At 43.9% G+C, this 26,548-nt stretch overlaps 1 protein-coding gene across 1 annotated transcript in view; it reads right to left on the bottom strand.

Annotated features, from left to right (window-relative positions):
- LOC126298105 (neuronal PAS domain-containing protein 4) overlaps positions 1-26,548 on the bottom strand; it is a gene marked incomplete at its 3' end in the record, with an annotated part of 1,124,810 nt that overhangs the window by 363,370 nt on the left and 734,892 nt on the right. Inside the window, exon 4 of the mRNA XM_049989427.1 lies at positions 18,008-18,097. Within this exon, the coding sequence (XP_049845384.1) occupies positions 18,008-18,097 (90 nt within the window). The remainder of the gene's footprint in view (positions 1-18,007; positions 18,098-26,548) is intronic.

Here is a 26,548-nt window from a genome sequence, read left to right as displayed (position 1 = left end):
CTTATATTCTCACAAAAAGTTGTTCCTAATATGGTTGTTTTGTTCTGTTCTTGACGTAAACAGAGTTTTTAAAAGAGAAGTTGCATGTTTCTACAGTGACATTGACTATGCTACTTACGACCGCTGTTTGTTGCAAGATGAAAACTTAGCTCAATTTATTTTGAAGCTTTCAAAAATGTTTCAGATGGCTCTAAACACTATGGGACTTAACATCTGAGGCTATCAGTCCCCTTGACTTAGAACTACTGAAACTTAACTAACGTAAGTACATCACACAAATTCATGCCCCAGGCAGGATTCGAACGTACGACCGCAGCAGCAGCGCGGTTCCGGACAGGAGCGCCTAGAACAGCGGCCGGCGTTTGAAGCATTACTTTTTTTATTTTTGAAACTATTGTCATAAGAATGAAGATTAGGGTTTAATGTATCGTCGACGAGGAGGTCATTAGAGACCGAGCACAAACTCGTACTGGGGAATTGGCCGCGCTCTTTTGTGGGAAACAACGGAAAATCTTAATGTGGATGATCGAATAGGGATTTCAGCCGCCCTCCTCTTTAACACGAGGTCAATGCCTTTCAGCTGCGTCACCTTGTCCGATGCTATTGCCTTGATTGTGAATTACATTGGTTCCTATGATCAACTCTCATCTACAACGAACCATTTAACAGCACTCAATTTTATTACGTGATATGGATCACTAGCGCCTGTTAATTTCCCCGTGTGTCGCAGCCCGTAATGTCATCATGTTCAGTGTAGAGGGATTTCGCCGTCATGATGTGATTTCGTGAGCAAACAGGAAGCCAATCAAGCCGCGACCACGGAAGCCTCAATCAAATCAGCTTTTCTTGTGATTTTCAACAGCTGGAAGTAGGTTCAGAGTATGGCTTAGCATTGCGACTCCAGAAATATTTTGGAAACAATTACACATCAGTTTCTTTTCAATTGTTGGTATAATTCTAACGAGTTTTTACACGCGAACAAATTACAGATGGTAAACCTAACTCCTCCGGCAAAATTTCGGAGGTTGTTCGTTCATATTTCTTAGTATTTTGGCGCAAGAGACCAATGGTCTCCCGCAGCTCAACACCAGCTTTACATCTAAGCTTGTTTTAGCTGTGGCGCCTAAATTGGGTAGTGATGTAATTTTGCAGCCAGGCTAACTGCAGTTATCTAAAATTAAACTGTAACAACAATATTTAAAAATATTGCCCTATTCCACAGATTTGGTTGCCACTAAGATATTTGATTTGTCAAAAGTTTCGGAGTAAATTCAGGTATCCAGGCAGAAGAGATGAGAATTCTACTCTCGACTTTAAGAAAGAATTAAATGTGGATAATGTGAACGTAGTTCAGCAACATTGTTATACTATGTACAGTGGAGCAACAGTTCGGAGTGTGTTACAGTTTATATCAGGATGATAGTGCACCTGTCATAAATCAGCATCTGCAAGGCAGTGGTTTGTTTACAGTAGTGCTGAAACGAACTTGCCTGGGTCGAATAGAAAATGTTTCGGATGAGTCAGAATGTCGACTTCACTGCAGACACCTTGTGTCAAACGTCGGTACTTTCCAGCTCTTGAGAAAGAGTGGCCTACCACTCCCGCACAGACATTCAACGACCTCATTGAGTGTCCCAAGCACAGTTCAAGCTGCCAGAAAGGCGAAAAGTGGTCACACCCGACTTTAATATTCACTAATATCCACTAATAACTGTCCAGATACTTTTGATCAGTTAGTGTATGTAAGACTGATATCCTCAAATACTAACAGCAATGACAACAGCATTCGTAGTACTCGCCAACACGGAAAATATACCAACAGCATGTGGCACCTTTCAATGTCAATGAATAAAATGGTCTTTAGGTTAACAACGAGTACAAATAATAGTGAAAGATGTCCCATTAATAGTAAATAAATCGGAATTTTTGACAAGGTAGTCATAGGGTTTTTCAGATTGTTGTATGCTGTCACGGAGGATGCTCTCAGCAGGCTGGCTTATGAAAACAGTATTAAACGAACCAGGTTCATTCCTGATCTCTTCTGGATAGCTTGTTTTAGTCTGTGTAGACTTCTCTGGGTACCGGTTACACCAGTTCACAAGTTATACAACTTAAACTACATTAACTAGGGTTACGAACGTTATTGTCTTGCACGAAACAATAGAGAAGAACGAACATTTGCAAACAGGACCTATTAACGAAAGGTCTCTGTTAATTTCTACGACACAGCAAACGTTCCGACAAGTCGCTACAACTGCTGCCTATGCAACCCCTGCGTTCTCATCACAAAAACGAAAAAAGGGTCGATTTTGCAAATCCTTACGGCATAAAAGCAGTGAAGTAATGAGTTGTCTATGAGCCGCCTATGCAGGAAATTTGCTGTTAAGCAGTGAGCGGACGGTACCTTTAGCCCATTTGCAAGTTGCGAGGCTCTCGAGGTTTTTGTCGCGAACGCCGTATTCAAAGCGCGCCTCCGGGTCAGCAGGATCGGGAGTCATGGATTACGGTCCAGATGGCAGCCTCACAGTCTTTTCGCCTCGCTCCTCGCTTTTTGCGATCACTTTGAACAGGAGTGCCCCATTGGCAAAGCTCGCCGCCACCAGCGACAAGAAAACGTATCTGCAGCGCCGTTTATAGAATCAGACGACGGCCTTAGGGGCAAGTCCTGCATCCGCCAGTCTCTAAATCTTAAGAAAATCTGAATTTCATTTGGCTTCTGCTCGTTCTGCTGATTATTCTCCTTCTTATTTAAGTTTCTAGAAAACCTCACAAAAATGTTTGGATATCATAATGGCGATTAAAATTGCTACACCACGTAAAGGACGTGCTACAGACGCGAAAATTAACCGACAGGAAGAAGATATTGTGATATGCAAATGATTAACTTTCAGAGCATTCACACAAGGTTGGCGCCGGTGGCGACACCTACAACGTGCTGACATAAGGAAAGTTTCCAACCGATTTCTCATACACAAATAGCAGTCGACCAGCGTTGCCTGGTGACACGTTTTTGTAATGCCTCGTGTAAGGAGGAGAAATACGTATCATCCGACTTTGATAAAGGTCGGATTGTACCCTATCGCGGTTGCGGTTTATCTTATCGCGACATTGATACTCGCGTTGGTCGAGATCCAATGACTGTTAGAAGAATATGGAATCGGTGGGTACAGGAGGGTAATACGGAACGCCGTTCTGGATCCCAACGGCCTCGTATCGCTAACAGTCGAGATGACAGGTGTCTTATCCGCATGGCTGTAACGGATCTTGCAGCCACTTCTCGATCCCTGAGTCAACAGATGGGGACGTTTGCAAGACAACAACCATCTGCACGAACTGTATGAGGCCGTTTGCAGCAGCATGGACTATCAGCTCAGTGACCATGGCTGAAGTTAGCCTTGACGCTGCATCACAGATACGAGCGCCTGCGATGATGTACTCAACGACGAACATGGGTGCACGAATGGCAAAACGTCATTTTTTCGGATGAATCCAGGTTCTGTTTACAGCTTCATGATGGTCGCGTCCGTGTTTGGCGACATCGAAGTGAACGCACATTAGAAGCGTGTATTCGTCATCGTCATACTGGCGTATCACCCGTCGTGATGGTTACACGTCTCCGTCACCTCTTGTTAGCACTGACGGCACTTTGAACAATGTATGTTACATTTCAGATGTGTTACGACCCTTGGCTCTAACCTTCATTCGATCCCTGCGAAACCCTACATTTCAGCAGGATTATGCACGACAGCATGTTCCAGGTGCTGTACGGGCCTTTCTGAATACAGAAAATGTTCTACTACTGCCCTGGACAGCACATTCTCCAGATCTCTCACCAACTGAAAACGGCTGGTTAACAGTGGCCGAGAAACTGGCTCGTCACAATACGACAGTCACTACTCTTGATGAACTGTGGTATCTTATTGAAGCTGCATGGGCAGCTGTACCTGTACACGCCATCCAAGCTCTGTTTGACTCAATGCCCAGGCGTATCAAGGCCGTTATTACGGCCAGAGGTGGTTGTTCTGGGTACTGTTTCTCAGGATCTATGCACCAAAATTGCGTGAAAATGTAATCACATGTCAGTTCTAGTATAATATATTTGTCCAATGAATATCCGTTTATCATTTCTTCTTGGTGTAGCAATTTTAATGGCCAGTAGTGTATATGATATGCTCAAATTTCTTCCAGTATTCTTCTTGCACTAAACATGAATTTTATTACTTTATTTCGGATACGATCAGCTCTTTTGTATCTTAAGCATAATAAGAAGACCACACCCTAGCCACTAAAACACTACTATACCGTGACACTACCTCCTCCGTAGTTCACTGTTGGGACTATACATGGCGGCAAGTAACATTCTCCAGGTATTCGCCAAATCTGAACCCTTCCATAAAATTGCTACACTGTACCGAGTGAGTCATCACTCCAAAGCACCCATCCCAGCTACGTCTAGTGGTGTCGCTCTTTGCACCACCCCATAAGTCGCATAGCACTGACTAAAGAAATCTGTCGCTTATGAGCAGCTGCTTGACCATCGTATTCCATTCTTTTTAACTCCTTACTCACAGTCATTTTGCTTCCTGGATTCTAACAAATGAGTCCTTCAGCCGATTTCATGCGATTTTTGTGAACCACCCTCTGCAATGCTCGATGATCCCTGTCTGTCAGTGCTGAGGTCATCCTGATTTTGGTTTAGCTGTTGTTATTCCTTCGCTTTTCCACTTCACAGTCACATCACCTACAGTTGACGTGGCAGCTTTAGAAGGGTTGAAACCTCCCTAATTAATTTTTTACTGCGGTGACATTAAAAGAGCGGTCCACGTTCGAAGTTACTGAGTTCTCCTTACGGACACATTCTGCAATTACTGCTTCCCTATTGACAACACAGTACTCCCCGCTTCTTTTTATAGTGGCAATTCCGCCTCTCGTGACATTAATGGTCAATTCCTCATTGCATAGATGTGTCTAGGTACTTTTGATGAGGCAGTCGATATTGCCAAACATACGCGTCTTGTAGATGTGACGTAAGAATGTCACCAAATGGATCAATGTACCATGTATTATTTTTATTACTACTATTTTGTTACTCTTAGCTGTGGTAAAAACCATAACGAAAAAATATCAGGTTTACGATGTTCGCCTGCAATCTCTGGATAGAACGCGTCGATACTGAGCAAGAGAGAAAAATTATTCTTTATACCCCTTGCCTGTAATAAACTCATCATCTTCTCCTCATGATCCATATGTGAGATATGTGGTGGTGAAAGCATAACCGCTTCTTTAAATTCATGCAGCAGGATTTGGGGAGTAAAACATCGCGTTTGTCCTACAAATCACGATTTTAGTTCTCCTAATGTCTCCGTTTCACTTTCGTATGGACTTTACTGAACTTTTATAATCCTAGCAGAACGACTCTGAATTCATTCGTTTCTGCCAACAATCGTACTTGAGAAGTGTATAAAATGATCGAACAGTATTCTGATGTGCCATTTCCTTTACAGATTCACCCATTTTTCAGAAGCCTTTCAACAAACGTAACTACCATTATACATATTCATCACATTTACTATTGCTTCTGCCCTGAATATTTAAGCTACGTGAAGTAATCGGCTGATATCAAGTTCTTTGTCTTCACTATAGACAACGTGTTAGTGGTAAAAGTGCAGACATTTATATTTGTGACTGAGGACAGTGTACTGAACAATAATTCATCAGTGTTTACGTCATTTGCAGACTACTGATTCTAGCTATTAGGAAGAGTATATGTTGTGTGGCGTTATTAGGAGTAGTATGTTTTTATGTTTGTTAAAACGTCCATGCACATATGGCAAGAGCAACCCATTATTGACAGGTGTTGAAGCGTGGAAGTGTGTATGCCATACCGTTAGTCTATACTGACAGTTATAATCCAGTTACCACCACAGAGGAAACATCAGGTATTAAATTATGTGACGTGTTTATGGGAAGACAGTTCGATGCAGAGAGTAAACAACCAACACGTTGATGTCTGTACACATGAAGCCATCACATCTAAAAATATCTGCTGTTATACCAGTTACAGCCTGTATGTACATTTAAGAGAACGTGTCATTAATTACACAGAGTAAAAATTTCGTACAACTTTCTGTGCATTTCTTTACGATCGTCCGTCAACGATATTTTCCTGACAGTGCTGCTGACTATAGGTTGATAAATTGCTCTGTGTGTGTGTGAAATCTTATGGGACTTAACTGCTAAGATCATCAGTCCCTAAGCTTACACACTACTTAACCTAAATTATCCGAAGGACAAACACACACACCCATGCCCGAGGGAGGACTCGAACCTCCGCCGGGACCGGCCGCACAGTCCATGACTGCAGCGCCTCAGACCGCTCGGCTAATCCCGCGCGGCAATTAGTCTGTGTACTGAGCTTTTATTAGGCTCCCTTATGACAAGCCCGTAGTTACTATTGAGCATTCGCCGTCCAGTATAACGCACTGGTTTCTGTTTAGTCAGGAATTCATCAGAGACGCATGTCCCTGAGGATATTCCATACGATCGTATCTTGGTTATCAGGCGGCTTCTCGACAGTTTAAGAATGTTATCCGTAAACGTGTGAAGGTCTCACTGTTCGTATGCTTAAAATGCCAGTGTTTTCTTTTAGTCCTCTCATTCCTTTTTTCCATTCTATTATTATTTTACTTTTTCTTTCTACTGCTGTTCGCAACGCATAATTCCTTCCTTATTATACCATGTCTCGAGCACAGATCCTATCAAGAATTATTGTACGTAGCTTTTCAGTGAAACAAGGCATTGTATTTTCGACTTCAACTATACCATATGAATGGAACTTGCTTTATATTGTGGATATGATGCTGAACTTTCACAAACGGTAATAAAAATTCGGAGAAAATGCGCGCCACTTCCCGTTTCTCCGCCTTTAGAAGACCATTTCCGGTTAATTATAAATGCTTATAAAATTCTGGGGAAGTGTATGTGAAACACCGTATACACGGGGTGGTGTAATACGCTTGACAAAGTCTGTACTGCAGTTTGTCTATTTTTAAGTGATGTCTTCTTAGATGCTGCATGCTACGCAAACTTCATCTGCCGTGCGGCATACACACCACAGAAACAGAAACACACACACGCAAGCGCACACACACACACACACACACACACACACACACACACACAGAGAGAGAGAGAGAGAGAGAGAGAGAGAGAGAGAGAGAGAGAAGAGAGAGAAATGACAACTATTCCTGCTATCTCGGACAAATGTATGACTCCGTGAATTCCGTGTTTATAGATGATTTAATTTAGTGATTTTCCTTCCAAAAAATTTCGATACCTTGCACAGGTGTTTTCATCAGATGCCGAGCGCAGATTTCTATACTCGCTCTTAGGACTTCGCCTCAATTATGAACCAGATAGGCTGTGTGCTATCCTGGCGATTGTTTACTGACACCGTCAAAGAATATAATACTTTCATAGAAATTTACGACAAAAAACGCTATGTGGAATGCTGTTTTATCTGTGCGAATTAAATTAAATGACAAGAATCTAGTTTTATCGTACAAGCGCCGAATTGCTGGGACAGTATAACGAAGGAAACAATCGTAATTAGAGTGGCGGATAGTTTAATTAGCAGGAATGGAGGTTTAGCTTAAAGAAAAAGTGGAACCACGACCTCAGCTCATATTAATTATGTTGGAAAAGTTATCAATTCACTCATTATTACATTTTTACTGTTTAACATAGTTTTGATGGTTCTTACGTGCTACGAGTTTATTTCAGCCTATTGGTCAAGTGGTGTAAAACGTAAACTCCTTCCACAGGCTCTGCTGACCCACGCCGTGTCATTCCTGCCAATGGCGTCACTGGAAGTGGTACGGAGGGGGCCAGCATTCCGATCTCCAAACCGTTGTCAGTTTTCGTGACCTGGAGCCTCTCCTACTCGGCCAAGTAGCTCCTCAATTAGCAACTCCAGTCCTCTCTCCATGACACCGGGAACCGAACCCTGATCTTCCGCTTGGCAGTCAGCCAGTTTATGGGGACGGGCTGATCAAATCGTGCGGTGCGGTAATTTGTTTAAGGCAGGAGTGGAAATGTAGTAACTGTGTAGGCTCACCCACCGAGCTAATGAAGTAACTTATAATGGATTTGCGTGACACAGCTGCTATACTACCGTTCCTGAGGAAAACTCATTACCTCGCGATATTCCACTTTTTAGTGATATGTGCAACTTTGTTTCGACTCGTTTAGTGGTGTGCTACAGGACTCCGGCGCGCTGATTTCATTGCGTGCCTGGACTGCAAAATTGAAAAGTTGTGGTAAGTTCTTACGGGACCAAACTGCTGAGTTCATCGGTCCCTAAGCTTACACACTGCTTAATCTAACTTACACTAAGTGCAACACACACACTCGTACCCGAGGGAGACTCGAACCTCCGACGGGGGAAGCCGCGCGAACCGTAACAAGACTTCTGAGACCGCGCGACTACCCCGCCCTGGACTGCGGATATGAACCTGCAGACGAACAAATAATCCATAGCACAACTTTATTTTTCAAGGTGATGATTAAAATTTTATTAATGTCATTGTAGAAACAAAGAAACTTGTAACTCTTTACGTATGTGGATGATCAGTGTCCCAAATCCAATAAATACTCATACTTGTGTTCCATGAATTAAACTTCTCATGCGAAATTTGAATGAGGAGCAATTAATCAGGTATCGAACGAACGGCACAGAGGGCCCCGTCAGTAAATAGTTATAACACGATATTGTTTAGCGGAGCGCGCCGGCGCCTCGTTAGCAAACAAAGAGCGGCGGCGCTGTGGTGCGTCGAGACTAATGAACGAGATTGTCTGGCAGTCAGCGCGCCTGCAACACCTCTCATATCCTCCACCTTCTCCGCGCGCAGTGCTGCCACAACTCGTAACGAATCAATAACTCCCGGTCTGCAGCGAGCTATCCCGATGGCGACCGCATGGCCCTTCGGTCGATAATGTCCAGTGTTAGAGTTCCGTCCGTCACCGACGAAATGTCGACATTGCGGTGCTCTTTTTCATTCTCCAGAGCTCATGTGACAAAACATTGGTCACCCACATAAAGGAGCACCCTTGCCTTTTTGTGCAAGTTGTAGGATTGGTAGCAGGCGGTCATGGCAGGGAAGTGCTGTGTACGTACCAAATGGTTGTTTGGAATCAGTGCAATGAGATGGGTCGACGTGGAGACGTGACAGAGTAGTAGAAATGAGTATCTTTACATGCTCACTGTGCACTCATAAATGAAAACTGCAATGTGACGCGATCAACGGGCATGCTAGTGGCACTGCGAAAGACATCTGCACAGAGCTTCATAGGATTTAAGTCAGTGGCTACTCGGAGCTTGGAAAAAAATAGCTCTCAAGTAGTATTAGAAACTCCACGGATGGTTTGCAGACGATGCTGTTGTATACAGAAAAGTTGTAACGCCCAAGAATTCTAACAGTATTCAGCAAAAAAGGAAAAGGATCGACGGCTGGCTTGTAAGTAAATAGGTGGAAAGTGCCAGCGTTGTTTCATTAATAGCGATCAGTCATTGGAAGCAGTGAAGACCAAAAAAATCTGAGGGTGTACGTACAGACTGATTTCAGTAAGAATAATCACGCTGCAAACTTTAGGTAAAGCAGAACTGTAGAGTGACATTCATTGGAAGAATCCAAACTAAATGTGTTACAGGACGTTTAAAACATTCTTAAATTCTATAAGAGGATTTTTTTCTACATGACTGAAGAGAGAAACTTGAAGTAAATTCTAACTGAAGAGTAGGAATACAAAGTTTTCAGTTTCAAAAGGACCATACGATTTTTAAGGATACATCTTTTACATGCATGCCGCATGCACATAACCATTAGGATATTTTTCATATTTACTTCGAGGAACTCCGCTTCCATTTACCTTTTACAAATTTGCAACGTGCCCTCCACCAGGCGCATGACAAAAATCCAGATAATAGTAAATTTTGTCACAATCTTTTGCGAGCATGTCCAGAGTTACTGCGTTCACAGCTGTTGCTGTGCAGTGTCACAGTTCACCCAATGTTGTTGGGAAGGGAGGCAGATGCACAGAGACTTCCACCCCCCCCCCCCCCCCCCGCCCAAAGAAAAATACGTATACCATGTGACCAGGCGACCTTAGAAACCAACTGTATACCAGGCCTAAAAGGTGCACAACAAATACCGTGAGAGGCTGCCATCACACAGGCCGACCATTCTCCTGGCACCAAGCAACAGCCTGCAGATACCGCTCACAAATCCAGATCTGTTTCCGTGGTACATCTGCCATAGTGTCTTATTCATCTGTCAGTAGTGTTGCCAGCCGCCAAAGAGAGCGAAATTCTTCCGTCGACAGGTAGGAAAGACGACGCGCCGCCTGCACTCACACGATTCCGGTGCTCCAGCCAGACAGTACAGTTCAGTGGCTACAGCCAGCTCAGACAGTTCCTACAATTATGCTACAGAGCACAATACCGAGAGTTCCATTCAGAGCACAACCGTTCCGACTTAACAGTCGTTATTTACGGAGTGTTAGGAAAGTCAAACGAAAATCTGCATAATTACTTTCAGTCATAGTGACAATATCGTGATCTTACAATAGACATCAGTGTTATTAGGTTTCTTTGTATGACGACGTGCTGAAATGTAATGCCTCCGAATTTTTAAATCTGTTCTCACTATCAATTGAAGTATTACATATCATGCATATTACTTGATTGACTTTCCCACTTCCATGACAAAAGCTGCAACCCTCTTCCGCTAGAGGGCTCCTAACTGAAGCGTGTAACAGTGCGGTGCGTGACGTAACTATGTCGATATGTGACAAACAGCGTGCTGTGCTCGAGTTTCTAACTGCAGAAACCGTGCCTCCAATTCAGATCCAAATAAGAACTAAAGCTGTGCACGGTGGTGATTGTATCGACATTGAGTTGTTTGTGTTCATCATGATGGAAATTATGGTGACGAAGTTCGGGGTGGACGACCGTGTGCTGCAACCGACTATACTCCTTGGAATCGGGTTGATGCACTCATCGGAGAAAATCGTCGGATAACACAAACTCAGTTTTCAGATAAGTGCAGTGTGTCACAAGAGTGTGTACAGGCCATCATTGCAGAACTGCGGCGCCGAAAACTGTGTGCACTGTGGGTGTCTAGAATGCTCCCTCCTGTCAAGAAATAGGGGAGATTGAACATCTATCAACGATTTCTTTTGTGTTTTGAGTGTGAGGGTGATGGGTTTTTTTAATAACGTAGTGACAGGTGATGAAAGCTTGGTTCACCATTTTCACAACGAAAGCAAGAGAGCATCAACGGAGTTGCTAGAGAACAGTTTCGAGAACTTCACTTTGATAGTGACGAAGCGTGCAAGCAGAGGTGAGATGGCTCAGTCAACAAAGTCAAACATTTTACAGTGACAGTATCAACAAACTAGTCTCTCGTTAGGACAAATATGTTCATCACCAGGGTGACTACGTTCAGAAATAAAAATGTAGACATGGAAAATAAAGATGAAGAAAGTTAATACAGTTTGCTTCATTTAAAAAGCTTTAAGAGTTTGCACAAAAGGAAATCGGACGCACTACATTTAAGCACACCCTCGTATTAGGTATAGGACATCAGGTGTGAAATACCAAACTGTTACCAAAAGCAAAGCAAACTCTGTATCATAAGGCTTAACAAATGTTGTTAATTACGTCCTATTTTGCTGTTCTAGTGCCACCCGATTTATCGATCCCTACCAGGAAGGACTAATAGAATACCTACGGAAGATCCAACGAATAGCAGCACGTTTCGTCACGGGATCGTTTAGTTGGCACGAGAGCGTTACGGAGATGCTCAACCAACTCCACTGGAAGATGTTACAAGAGAGGAGTTGTGTATGACCGAGAGATTTCCTAATGAAATTTCGAGAGAGCACTTTCCGAGAAGAGTCCGACAACACATTACTTCCTCCTACATACGTCTTGCGTAATGACCATGAGGGGAAAGTTGGAGAAATTAGAACCAATATAGAGGCCTACAGACAGTCATTCTTCCCACGCGCTGTTCGCGAGTGGAGCAGGGTTGAAGGGCTCAGTTAGTAGTACAAAAAAGTATCCTCCGCCACACACCATTAGGTGTCTTACAGAGTATGATGTAGACGTACATATTCAGGTCTTTTTCAACAAAAAGAATAGACTGTAAATATTTTCTCGCGGAACGGTGGAAAGCACACGAAGCTTTGAAGAGTCTCTCTCGTGCCCAACGATGGTATGTGTCTCCTCTGTTTCCAATAGTCTTGCCTTGTGGCAGTTCACTTCTCCTCTTAAATGGAACGTAGCCTAATCACTGCACGTCAAGTGTGAAAGAAAATTCTTATGTCCCATTTCACGTCCAGAAACCATTCACAGAACTCTACACGTTGTTGTTTGTCACTATCACGAAGAGCTTACATCAATTGAACCCTCTATGATTTGAAACACAAACGTCACCGCATAACATATTAGGCAAAGACATGAGAAACGGCTAACTCTCGACTGGTTTGGTGAGCAGCAAATCGTGGACTAAGTGTGAAACTCTGCTGAATGCACATTACATCTGCGCCGTACTCTCGACGAAAATCGCGCCAAACAGTTGTAACTGCATTGTGTCTATTGAAACAGAGAACACAGAACGCCTTTTGTTGCTGTGTTATCGCCATTTTGACTCAATCAACCCATATCGGGTGAGCCAAGAAGACTTCAATCACATAAACCGACAACTTACAACTGGTGCCAAGATTAACTTTTAGTTTCGTTGCGTAAGTTAAAATTTTCCCGAAGGAAAAGATACAGTCTTCCGAAGTTAGATGAATCCTTGTTGTGGTTCGATAACTTAATAATCAGTCGTTCTACTGAGCCTTGAGTATTGCTCGTGAGAGTAGCCCTCTTACTTAGTAGGATTACGAGAGGAAACACTAAAGATTCAAAGGAGTAGCTACACATTTTATCACCAGTTCGCTTAGGCAGCGTGAAAGACGCTAAGTCGACTCCTCACCAATGCCTCTGAAAGAAGCAGTATGTATCTCTGGGAGACTGTACAAATTCCAGAAGCATGGGTTGCAGGAAGAATATTACCCCATCACACACGTGTACCATCTTCATTCCTATGTATATATATATATATACACTTATATTGTGTGTGTGTGTGTGTGTGTGTTTGAGAACATGTCTTCCGACACCCAGATGTACGGGGACAGGGTGGTGTAATAGGAATGAAGATGGTACACTTATGCCAATTTATTCTAGCAAAATTCTAGCGCAGTATCCAAGTCGCTGATCGATATACTTTAATTTTCTGTGCTATTTTTCGGGTATTTAGTACCAAAAGATGCGAAACAGTTCGTTACCAATCATGAGTGCTCCTTGAACAAGCAGTTTCGCTTTCAGTTGCATGAACGCTGAACTCTTCGTTATTCTGCAGACCAGGTTTCACTCTCTATTTGCTCGCCATGTAATACTACACAACGATTAATGTATCCTTGTTGAGTAACTGTATGAGGCAGGCAAAACTCATTATCTACACACCACACTACACTTTAAGGAAATGACCAACAAAAGTGGTGGACAGATCCTCTTTATTTTTCATTTGAATGCTAAGGGCCGTGTCATTTCAATCACTCCTTTCCTCGTGCTCTGCATTCGTCCAGTGACACACATTCGTTGGCCTGTCCGTGTCTTTTCTCTTTTAAGTTCTACTACTTTGCGGAAGCCATGGTGTTCTTGCAATTTTTTCCTAAGTGGTTCGCGCTCCCAGATGTTTTCAGGCTGGTCTGCAGCTCACTTTCTATTTCATTCAACTACCCTCTCATTTCTTGCTTTCCCAAAGGCGAGTGAGTTAATTTTGTCGCATTCATTTAGGTGTCACTCGTTCCTGGAGTCGTGCATCTCGTCGATTATTATTTTATATCCGTACCTTTTGAAATGATTACCAGCTTTCGTGCATAGCTGACCGAGCGGCTTTATTTGGCATATATAACGACGAAGTCAAGATAAGGTGGCAAATAAAGCTAATAAAACATTTTGTAACACGTAACAGTAATCCAACGATAGTATTGCTTACGTCTGATTAACTAACACAAGGTGTCCGAGGAATCTTGCGACGAACTTCTGGGGGTCGTAGAAGATGTTTTGAAGAATAAATCGAGAATAGGAACTCACGTCCGGAAAAGTGATCCAACGACGCTTCAGAGCGTCAAAGTTATAGAAGCCGACAACAGTCACTAAGCCACGCCTTAGGGAGCAAACTTGACTTTGTACGCTGACGGACCATAGGCGAAAGATGGAGACAGCTGCTGCATAGACAGGCCTCGTCTCCAATGAATGAGATTCCCTGCTGCCTTGGTTTATGACGGTTTCGGACACCGGTTTCCATCTGCAGTTTATTTTTCTGCGGTATACCTACAAACAGTGGAGATTTCAGAGAGTTCCAGGAGAAAAATTAACTGCACATGTAAACCCATGTCCGAAACCGTCATCCACCGAGGCAACAGAGCACCACATTCATAGGAGACAAGGTTTTTCTATGCACCAGCTAGCTCCATCTTTTCCACTGGCAATCGTGGCAACCAGTCGTGATCATTGAATAACAAACAACAATACCAGATGTTCCGCCTATGGTCCGTCAGCGTAGAAAGTCACATTTGCTGTCGAAAGGGTGGCCTAGTAGCAGGCACTGACGCCTATAACTTCGCCGTTCTGTAGCGTCCTTGGATGAAATTTCCGAACACGGGTTCCTGCCATTGATTTGTTCCTGAAGGTAACCTCTACAGCCCCTCGAAATCTGTCGCAGCATTTCTCATGCTCACTGCATATAAACCACTGAACTCAGTTCAAGATGCAGTATATAAACTAAATCGTGCAATCAGTAAGTTCAACATGAAAATATCTGCAGAGGAAACAATAATACTGACCCTTCAAACTGAAAATCCAATTAGAGCACAAATTTATTAATAACGAAATATCCAGCACCTTTTGGAAATTGTTTTCCTCATAACAAATGGAAAAAAATCAAGACTCATACGCCAAACCTAACTATTCTAAAATCTCCTTAGAAGAATACGAATGTGACACTTAATCACAAAATGAATATAATTAAGTATAATACACTACGGAAGCGAAACTGGACACTAGGCCAATGATGACACTTGGAGTCAGCTTAAATAACTTCCTGTGGTATCAATAGCAGTAGCAAGTGTTAGGAGAAGTTTCGTGTTCGGAGCATACAGGATGCAATAACTAAACACAGAAAGTAAATGGCTACTTGAACAAAGTGGCATTATAAACCAGCAGAATGGAGAAAACGAGAAAGACCCTAAGGAAGATTGTTGAGGAATAACAAGTCATAATAGGCGTAAAACCCTAAACCTCGAAAATGATGATGATGATGATGGTGGTGGTGGTGGTGGTGTGGGTGGTACTTACTGAGCTCTCTCATTAAAGCGCTTTTCATCGTTAAAACTCCATTTAAAATAGCATCGTAAGTAGTTCTATCCTTTTAAAAATTAATAATTTTTCAGCGAGGAAACCATATAACGAGTATCTGAGCGAGAGCGGACGAATTCGTGCGATAGCACACCTCTTTATTCATCATTATAGACAGACATCGAAATAATCATTAGCGAAATTAAGGAGATCAAAACACAGAGTAGCATCAAACAGTAGGTTGGATCCTCGTGATGGCTAAATTGGAATGCGGCTTGTAAAACGCAGTGAGAAGGGAGAGCATGGAGTGTTTGCGCGTTAATTGGCAGCGGCCAGCGGCCAGCGGCCAGCGGCTGCCCCGTCCATCAGGACGCGTGACTCAGCACGGCCGTCCGCTGCACTCCCCTGTTCGCTGCTCGTTGCCTGCCCTACAACTATTTCAGGAACTGTGTCGATCATAGCAAATGAACAAAACCCACGTACAGAAGGGAGTCTCTTGAAGACCTACTATTGCTCCAGATAAGCAACGTGCTCATTAATGCGTCAGTAGCATCATGAAGGACGAATTACTTAAGCGCTCTCTCCAGAAGCAAGATATGAATTCGCACTAACAAATGATACTAAGGATATCGTGTAGAAAGTCAGTCAGATGGAAAGCCGCTAGTGAGCGTTGGACACAATCTGGAATTCCTGCATGGTTGTATTATTCAGATCGGTGCTATAAGATACTATTTACCGTTGCCGTCCTCGTATCTATTACGAAGTGTCAAGTATGTATCAGTGTCGTTTGTATGAGTGAGGCTGGAGCGAAGAGAAGGAAAAGGAGAAGCATGGTGCTGGTACACTGGTTGCCTCTCAGCAGTGGTACAGGCAGGCGGAATCAGTATCAGCTGCACCATGTTTCTTCCAAGGAACGCATCCTTTCCAGAATGAGATTTTCACTCTGCAGCGGAGTGTGCGCTGATATGAAACTTCCTGGCAGATTAAAACTGTGTGCCGGACCGAGACTCGAACTCGGGACGTTGGTAGAGCACTTGCCCGCGAAAGGAAAAGATCCCGAGTTCGAGTCTCGGTCCGGCACACAGTTTTAATCTGCCAGGAAGTTTCAACGCATCCGTTGTCGTCACACCATTTGCGGAGCCTGGATTGTCCTAGGTAGCCAATTGCTCGGTTATTGGGAAGGGTTTCAGACACTCGCATAATTATGGGCTGACGTAAATGACAAAGAATTTGTGTGGCGTCAATGGAGATTTCGTTAGGATGTAAACACTAGAGGCAACAGGCTTTGCTAGTAGGAAGCAGCGAGCAGAGGTTCTTCGAATAGGTCAGAAGTCAGGGTGAAACTGAAGTACTGATTGGCTGAAAGGCCAAATGTTAAACTTTGTTTTAGTTGCTCTAGGTTGAATATTTCTAAGATTTCTTCGCGGAGCACCACGGGATGTAATGGAAATACTGATGTCCTGTAAGTCACACAGTAAAGGGGATCACATTTCAGACATTCCGATTATAGAACGAGAGAGTTTGTAATTTAGTCTAACTATGTGTTTCTTCTCCTCAGCCACTTTGTGTTACGTTAATGGACTGGTTAAGGTTCAACAGAGGAACGTTTCGGGCTCTATTTATTAAATGGAATAAACTATAGAATATCCGGTACAAATAACTTACGGGAATGTCCATGACAACCACCTATACCTATACAAGTCAACACTCCGTCATATTCAAAGCACAAATGAAACGAGAGATGACTGTGCATGGCAACTTCTGGGCTGGGAATTTTCGACACAGTAATCAAACGTTAATGTATGCATGAAGACAAAAGGCACAGTAAACAACTTGCGCCTTCAAAATCCAAAGATGGTGAATATCAGATGTTATCGATAACGATACATTAAGCGCAACAGAAGCTCAAGTAGCTTTCTGTTCCTCTGTTGTTTCATCGACTAGACAGCAAGGAGAATTGAGGCAAAATGTCCGTCTCTGTTTACTAGGTCACTTGCTAGTTTAATCCCAACAGCTTCCTTGTCAATACTACTCCACTAACTTAAAGTGCACGCCAAAATTCTTGTGTTGTCATATTCCAAAGTGTGACGAGTGTCAAAACTACTCTGTAGTCGTCGATTATACTCTGAACAACTACCCTCAACGGTCCTAATAGTCTTACTAAAGTGTGACATGCCAGAACTGCACGGACAACGTAGACACCAACCATAGACAAACTAAGATTATTCTTTACAGCCGCTAAAAGTTCCATAATTTTAAACGGTAGTCGAAACACACCCTTTACGCAACGTTTCTTCAAAATATGACCAATCCTATATTCCACATGAGTAACGTAAAACAATATGTAAACTGTTCCTGTGAAAACCAAAGGGCTTCTTTATGTTCAACGGAGACTCTAACATTTCTGACCATCATCTCCAGGATTTCTTGCGACCCGGAAGACGTAGCGAAGAAACAGCTGAGAGGTGACGTGGAGATTGTTGGAGTTGGTGTTTTGCCTCAGCTAGGGGCGCATTTTCTCAGAACTGCAGATGTACTCACCATGGAGTGGCCCAGGTACTCCGCCGCGTTGTCCGAGATGTAGAGCAGCTTCCCGTTCTGTGTCATCATCATCAGGAAGCCACTCAGCGCCTGAAACACACAATTGTGCCACGCAATTAGCGCACCTGTCAGAGTTGCGGAGAACTTATTATTATTGTTATTATTATTATTATCCTCAATCGACGCATTTCCAGCGATCGGCCGACGATTTGCGTTGCGGCCAACATAAAAATTAAAACTGGGGAAAATTTTCCAACTTTACACTATCACATTTTGTGCTCTAATCCGTCATAATATTACGTTTATGGAATTTACTGCTACACCTCATGTTTGCTGAAAGATAACTGCTAATGCTGGAAGGAAGAAGGAAATGTAAAATGGAAGCGCACGATCTGCATTGTTGTAATCATCAGTTCGAAGACTGATCTGATGCAGCTCTCCACGCCAGTTCATCCTCAGAAAGATTGTTCTTGTTTGCCTACATGCTGAGGCCTACATCCATTTCAACGTGCTCACTTATTCAAGCCTTACCCTCCTTCCAACATTGTTATGGCAGATCAAGAAACATTTATTGCACGCTGCACTACACATCAACGTGACACAGATACATGACACTACTTTCAACAGTCACTAAGTCCCCACAAACAACGGTCGGAACGATCTACTAAGCTATCCATTCCTCGACAACAGATATCCACTCCTTGGTTACGAAGACATTAGAAAACTGGCGTGTAAACCTTCTCATAGTTGGAAAATCTGTTGCCCGTCAGCTTGCGGAAGAGACGGAAATCACGTGGTGCAAGATATTCCTCTCTACGCGATAATTATCGCTCGTGTCTGTACGGCCTTGGTGAAATTACTGTTACCATTTCACTACGGTTGTATGTGACATTGAATTCGGTCCATAAAACGTCAGAATTTCGCTATGACTGTGTGCAATTTAGACATTTTGGAAACAAGAATCGTACTGTCTCGCGAACCTCAACTTTGGACTACGCTTCTAGCTGTCACCCCATTTCACGCACACACTGTGATGCCCTGTTATAATTACCATAGCAAAACTTTGTCTGCAGGAAACGCGGAACATGTACTCTCCTCTGACAACGCGTCACTCTTGTTCCGCAATGCTCTTAGCATTGGACGACATGTGTGACTTATTTTCTGAAGTTCCTAAGCACTTCCTCCCACATATGCCTCACGAAATGGCCACAACGAGAAAACTAGAGAAGCTGGAACTCGTACACAGACTTACCGGTAGACGTTGTTTCTACATGACACGCCACACGAATGGAATAGCGAAATGGGACAATGATTGTGGTACCAGCACACGTGCGGTAGTTCAAAATGGTTCATATGGCTCTGAGCACTACCGGACTTAACATCTTTGGTCATCAGTCCCGTATAACTTAGAACTACTTAAACCTAACTAACCTAAGGACATCACACACATCGATGCCCGACGCAGGATTCGAACCTGCGACCGTAGCAGTCCCGCGGTTCCGGACTGCAGCGCCTAGAACCGCACGGCCACCGCGGCCGGCACACGTGCGGTGGCTTGCAAAGTGTAGATGTCGATGTAATATAGCCTACATTTAATTTACTGGTAACGAGAGAGACAGAGAGACTAGCATCAATTAATTCCTTTTTAAGTCCTGGCTACTGTGTAACAATGAAACCTCGAAACTTATGACGGGATGTTAGACAGTCCCTACGCGCACGCCGCAGCTGCTGCATGTTTACTTGCAACAGAGCACAGTGCCATAGTCCCATTCCGTGATCGTCGATTAAGAGACGAACATCAACACCGTTCAGATCCGACAGCGCTTGTATTATTAGTCAGACCTGTGTACCATAATTACAAGTTAAATGTGCACTGATATGTAATTGTCCTTCAGTACTATTCAAATATGAAAAGCTATTCGTGTACTCCGTGGCAGAAAAAAATACTCATTTTCATTCAAGTTGACGCGGAATACGCCGACGAGGATGTCTCAAGTGTTTCTATTTTTTTTTTTTTCACGACAACATATATTCCCAGTCTCGAACTTACTGGCGGACAGAGAGAGAAGAAACATAAACTTCTCTCAAACATATGTCCTGTCATAATTGTCTACCTGTATCAATATATTCTGTAGCCTTGTTCTTTATACTCTAGAACAGTACCTAATATTTTTATATTTACATATCCATCAACTTTAAATTCCATGGCAGATTAAAGCTGTAAGCCGGATCTAGACTTGAATCCTTAAGCTTCGGTAGGAATGCTATTAACAACTGAGTTACCACGACACGTCCTCACAGCATCAGTTCTCTCAGGACAGTTCTTCCCATTTCCAAGTACGCAGAAGCTCTACTGCACACCTTGACACACTAGCGCTCCTGGAAGGAAGGATACGGGAGAAATAGCTTAGCCAAAGCCAACGGGATTCCGTCCGGAATAAATCCTTCATTCTGAAGCGGAGAGTGCAAAGTTGTGAAACTTGCTGCTGAGAAATTAAAACTTTGTGATTGACTGGGATTAGAACTCGCAACATTAACTTTTGCGGACAAGGGTCTTAACTGACTGGGCTATCTAGATGTGATTCACGATCGGACCTAAGAGCTTGAAATCCACCATAACGTCTCCCCTACTTCCCCAATTTCACAGAACGTCTCGTAACTGAACTACGAGTCCTGGAAAGAAGTACCCTGCCAGATCATAAGTATCCGATCACCCCTATGAAATGAGACATTGACCACTAAATGCCAGGAGAGTTGGATCGAACAGTATAAAAGGAGAAGAAAGTACTGTGTGGTCAGTAGGCAAGCGGTAGCAGAATGGGTCGGACAGGAGAGCTCATTAACTTTGGACGTGGACTATTCGTTGGATGCGACATCACTAACAACCCCAACAGTGACATTTGAACCCTTCTAAGGCTGCCCACGTCAACTGTTAGTGATGTCATTCTGATGATAAAAAGTGTAGGAACAACCACAGTTACGCCAAGATCAGTTAGACCACAGGTACTGACGAACAGGGACCGTCGGGCATTGAAAATAGTTTTTTGAAAAAACTGGCATGAAATTAGTAGGAGGAATCACTCGTCAGTTAAAAAGTGCTACCAGCAGTCCAACTAACACAATGGTTGCTCGTAGGAAGTGAAAAGAATAGGGTCCAATGGTCGAGCAGCTCCTCTAAGCCACACATATCTGCAGTCAGTGCCAAGCGAGGCTTGAGATTGTGTCAGCAGCGACGCCAGCGGACAGTGGATAATTGGAAACGAGTGATTTAGGTTGATGAATTACGCTTGCCCTGCGGCAACCTGATAGATGGGTTTTGGTTTGGGTTTGGTGAATGCCTGGATAACTTAACCTGCCACCACATGTAGTATCAAAAGTGAGATATAGAGCAGTTGGTGCTGCGGTATGGGAGTGTTTTTCGTGGTTGGGGTGCGGTTCGCTTATTGTGATTAAAAATACGTTGCATGCGAAAGAATATGAACACATTTTACAATTTTGTGTACTTCTTATAATAGAGAAACATTGCTGATACAATGATTGTTTGTATCAACCTGGCAATGCAGTGTCTCATATGGCAGCATCTGTGAGGCAATGGTTTGTGAACAATAATGTTCTTGAACTGGACTGTTCTGTCCAGAGCCCCGAACTGAATCCAATGTTTGGGATAAGTTAGAACATCGACTTCGCTCCAGATCCCAGATCCAACACTACTTACCTTCTCTGGTTTCGGCTCTTGAAGAAGAATTGGCTGTTATTCCTTCACAGACATTCAGACAAGTAATTGAAAGCATTCCGACCACAGTTAAAGCCATCATAAAAGCGGCACCCCATATTAAGGTCCATTAATAGGTGTCAAGATACTTTTCATCAAGTAGTGTAATCGCGGGAGGACAGATGTATCGGAATAACTGAACCTGTGAGTCCCGGTCGGGCACACAATTTTAATCCACCAAAAATTTTCATCACGATGCACACTTCGCTGCAGAATGAAAGGTTCGTCTTACAAACTTCCTTGGTTACTTTGTTGAAAAGATTTTACAGGTGCTATAAAATAAGATCTGTAATCATTTCTACCGACCAACTGGTCAAACCACGGCTCCGATTTAGGCACTAGATGTCACATCTTAGAGCGAAATGCAAAAAAAAGTACGTATATAGCACATATGTTTCATAATGAATCCTTCTGAACTCATTACTCGTGGCAGGACCTATAGAGAGACGTTAACAGCCCCGTTGCACGTGCGGCGTACTACGTATATTAAGCGTAATAAAGATTGTCTGTCCGGTCAGAGCAATGCACAGCGCATGCCGAGTTTTCTCTGATCAGCTTGTGAAAGACGTTAGCGTGGGATGCAGAGCAGCGATACCCACGGCGTACACATGTTACCGGGCAGCGGCCGCCAGTGACATCAGTGGCAACCGTAAAGATAGCGTCCCGCTTTTACGAGCGCGTAAATCCCACCATCGGTCGCTCTTTTAGTGACTGCCACAGCTGACCGCCAGCTGAGCTCATCCGGGTAGCAAAAAGATGGAGAACATGAAGACGAGGAGAATACAGCTTCGGTCGGCATTCCCATTACAATCTGTGAAATATGTGAAGAATACGCTATACTGAGATGAAGCAATGACGCTGACCTGGATTCAGTCCAGAAGCTATGTATTTTGTGAGCAATTCTATTACTGACTAAACTGCCTAGACACGACTCACGACTCGCCCTCACTGTTTTACTTCCGGCAGTACCTCTCTGCTGCCTTCCAAACTTCTCAGAAACTCTGCTGAATACATTGCTGGCCTAGTGCTCCTGGAAGAACTGGGTTAGCCACAGCTTAGGGGATTGTTTCCCTGATGAATATTTCACTCTTCAGCGCAGCTTGCATTGTTTTGAAACTTTCTGGCAATTTAGGACTGTGTGGCAAACCGGCATTATAGGTCGGAAACGTGACTCTCGCGAGGAATACTTATACCGTACAAGTTACAGGGTGTTTCACAATGTTCCGACTGTTTGAAATTTGAATAACGCACACTAAAAACAAGATACAGTGACGGCAGCACTGTCTATTAGTAGTGTGGATTGTCGAGTTTCATCCCATATGCAGGTCAATAATCATGTCGAACTGGTCGAAACAACATCGTGCGTTTGCCGTGGTGCGCTGTTTCCGCTGTGGAAAATCTGTCGTGCTCGTGCTTCTGCCTTCCGTAAGCATTTTTAGATTCGGCAGCAATATCCAATTCCTGCTCGCGCAACAATAATGGATTAGGTAAGAAACTTCCGTGCAACTGCCAGTGCATCGAATCGCAAGTCAACCGGCCGCTAGAAAACCATCCGAACTCCCGAGATCATCAAACGTGGGCGTAGCAGTTAACAGACAAATCCTCATCGTTCGTTACGAAAACGTGCCCAAACGCTGAACATTTAACCGCTGTCTACTTATCGCATAATCTTGTATGATCTACATTATCTCCTCCAGCAGTTACGAAATATGCGTTCTAAAACTGGGTGATCCGCTTGAGTATTGTGTAGCTGCGAATGGTCGTCAGTTCTCAGATGTAGTATTTCATGAGTAAACTTGAATAAATGTTGTGTCTTGTGTAAAATGTTCAACTTTGTTTCGCGATTAGTTTGCGTGTAATTCAAATTGGAAATCGTATAAACATTGTAAAAACACCCTCTGTTAAGGCACAAGGGTCTTCGCAGAAGCTCCCCTACATACGTTGCTGGCCTATGTCTTCTGTAAGAAAGGATATTACGGATAAATGACCTATCCACTGCTTAGTGAATTGTGTATAGAGTGATCTTTTGCTCTGCAGTGGAGTGCGTGCAGTTTAGGCTATACACTGTGTGCCCGACCGGGACTCGAAGTCAGAACCTATTCGCGAACCTGGCTGCTGTCACCATTACCCTCCGAAAGTCAAGATCCCGCGTTCGAGTCGCAATCCAGCACACGGATTTAATTTTCCAGACAGTTTCAGAACTCATGTAATCCATTCTCATTCCGTGTGACAGCATTTTCCACCACCAAAATACGTGACCTATAGGAGGAGAAATGGTGTCGTAGTTTATAATCATCAGACTGCAAACCGGTATGCTCTCAATTCCAAATTTCTGCTCAGTCTTTTATAAAGATCGGTTTAGTCTAGAAACAAAAAAAAATCAAATACATCACACGCTTACTTCAGAATATCGTCAGGTCCCCAGAAATTTAGGTGATGGAGAGTCATGTTCGGAATGTCGACGGTTCAGATTCCCGCCCTTCCGTCGAGATTAAGTTTTCCGTGATTTCCCTAAATCCCTGAAGGTAGATGCTTGAAAGCTTCCAGTGGAAAGGACACAGATGATTTCCTTCTACATTCTTCCCCAATCCGAGCTTGCGCTCCATCTCTGATAAGCTCGTCGTCTACTCGACATTAAATCCTATTCTACCTCCCTCTCCTTTGTCGCATTGATCATAGAAAAGGGGCAACATATGGCCATCTACACTCTAAAGAAAAAAGAAATTCCATAAGGATATGTCGCCATTCACGTGCCAAGCGCAGAGTTATTTCAGTAGAGTGCAGGACCCAATAGGAAGTAGTGGGTCATGCAGTCCGCACACTGTGACACAGGCAGACGCTCTGAAGCCGGAGCGTTGGCGAGCAGGTAGCATCTGCCACGCCCTCTGCAGGGCTGTAACCTGTTGTTGGCCCTCATCATTCCGCCCGCTGCTCCTCAATCATCGCATGCAATTTCAAAGGTCAGCGCCGAGGGCGCAGCCTAGCTTTGATTCCCATGGCTGGCAGTCTGGGTCTCGGCTCTGCTCGGGTTGTGTGTCATCGGTCAGAGTGATCAAGCAGAGCTTGTAGGTAAATGTGCAAAATCTTCGATCTAAATAGATACTGGCGGAATTTATTAACTCGAAACACAAAATACGTAAATAACTTATTCTCGAGCAAACTATACAGAGAAAAGTGGCCACCTTCCACATCTAGCCGGCCGAAGTGGCCGTGCGGTCCTAGGCGCTGCAGTCTGGAACCGCGCGACCCGCTACGGTCACAGGTTCGAATCTTGCCTCGGGCATGGATGTGTGTGATGTCCTTAGGTTAGTTAGGTTTAACTAGTTCTAAGTTCTAGGGGACTAATGACCTCAAAAGTTGAGTCCCATAGTGCTCAGAGCTAGCCAATTCTACATCTAGATCCATAATCTGCAAGCCATGTTACCGTGTATTCCGTTTGGTAACTTATCCCCTTACTAATCGGATAATTCGCATTTATTGACTATGTTCGTGTTAGCCTAATACGCGGTCCAGTCACATTAATTTGACCCCCAACTATGTACCACCACGTGCTATAATCACTCACAGACGGCAGGTGGCAGCACTAGCAGTCGAGGGTACGTAAATCATGTTGGAAGGACGCGGGAAACAATGTAGTTGTTACCAGAATGAGATTTTCACTCTGCAGCTGAGTGTGCTCTCTTATGAAACTTTCCTGGAAGATTAAAACTGTATGCCGGACCAAGACTCGAACTCGGGACATTTGCCTTTCGCAGGCAAGTGCTCTACCATCTGAGCTTCCCAAGCACGGATCACGCCCCGCCCTCACAGCTTTACGTCTGGCAGTACCTCGTCTCCTACCTTCCAAACTTCACAGAAGCTCTCCTGGGAACCATACAGAAGTAGCACTCATTCTGGAAACATCCCCCAGGCTGTGGCTAAGACATGCCCCCGCAATATCCTTTCTTCCAGTAGTGATAGTTCTGCATAGTTCACAGGAGAGCTTCTGTCAAGGTTGGAAGGTAGGAGATGAGGTACTGGCGGAAATAAAGCTGTGAGGACGGGGCGTGAGTTGTGCTTGGGTGGCTCAGTGGTAGAGCACTTGCCCGCGAAAGGCAAAGGTCCCGAGTTCGGGTCTCGGTCCGGCACACAGCATTAATCTGACAGGAAAGTGTAGTTGTTATCGTAATGCGAAAACGGACCGATTTATCTTCTGTCCAAACGGCAGGATCAGTGGCTTTCGGACCAATGGTAAAAGCTTTACCGAAACGACTAAGTTTGTAGACTGTTCGCGTGACACCGTGGTTAAAATATACCGTGCATGGCAAAACGACGCTATCCAAAACCGGTGCTGAGGCAACTGTGGTACACCACGGGCCACTGATGACACGGGTGAACGACAGCTGCGGAGATGTGTACGGGCGAATAGACTTGCAACCGTCGAGCAACGGCAGCTCATATAAACCGAGGAGCTACCAGCAGTGCCTCCTCAACGACTGTTCAGCGAATTTTGCTGCGTATGCGCCTGCGCAGCAGGTGCCTGGTTCGTGCGACTACGCTGACTGCTATTCATCGAAGAGGAAGGCTGAAATTTGCATGCAAATGCCGCAACTGGACGTCCACCGAATGGCGACAGATGGCAGTTTCAGTTGACTCACGTTTTATGCTCCATCGGGTAAATGGCCGTTGGCGTGAACCGGTGCGAAATGTATGAAAGCAAAGGGGTGCAGGCATGAGGAGCGGCATCCCTCAGAAGGACAATGCAACGTGTCACGCAGTTCGCAATGTAT

The sequence above is a fragment of the Schistocerca gregaria genome, chromosome X (assembly GCF_023897955.1).
Source record: "Schistocerca gregaria isolate iqSchGreg1 chromosome X, iqSchGreg1.2, whole genome shotgun sequence".
NCBI lineage: Eukaryota > Metazoa > Arthropoda > Insecta > Orthoptera > Acrididae > Schistocerca > Schistocerca gregaria.
Note: the sequence above shows the minus strand (reverse complement) of the source record. Positions and strands in the feature narration are given on the sequence as shown.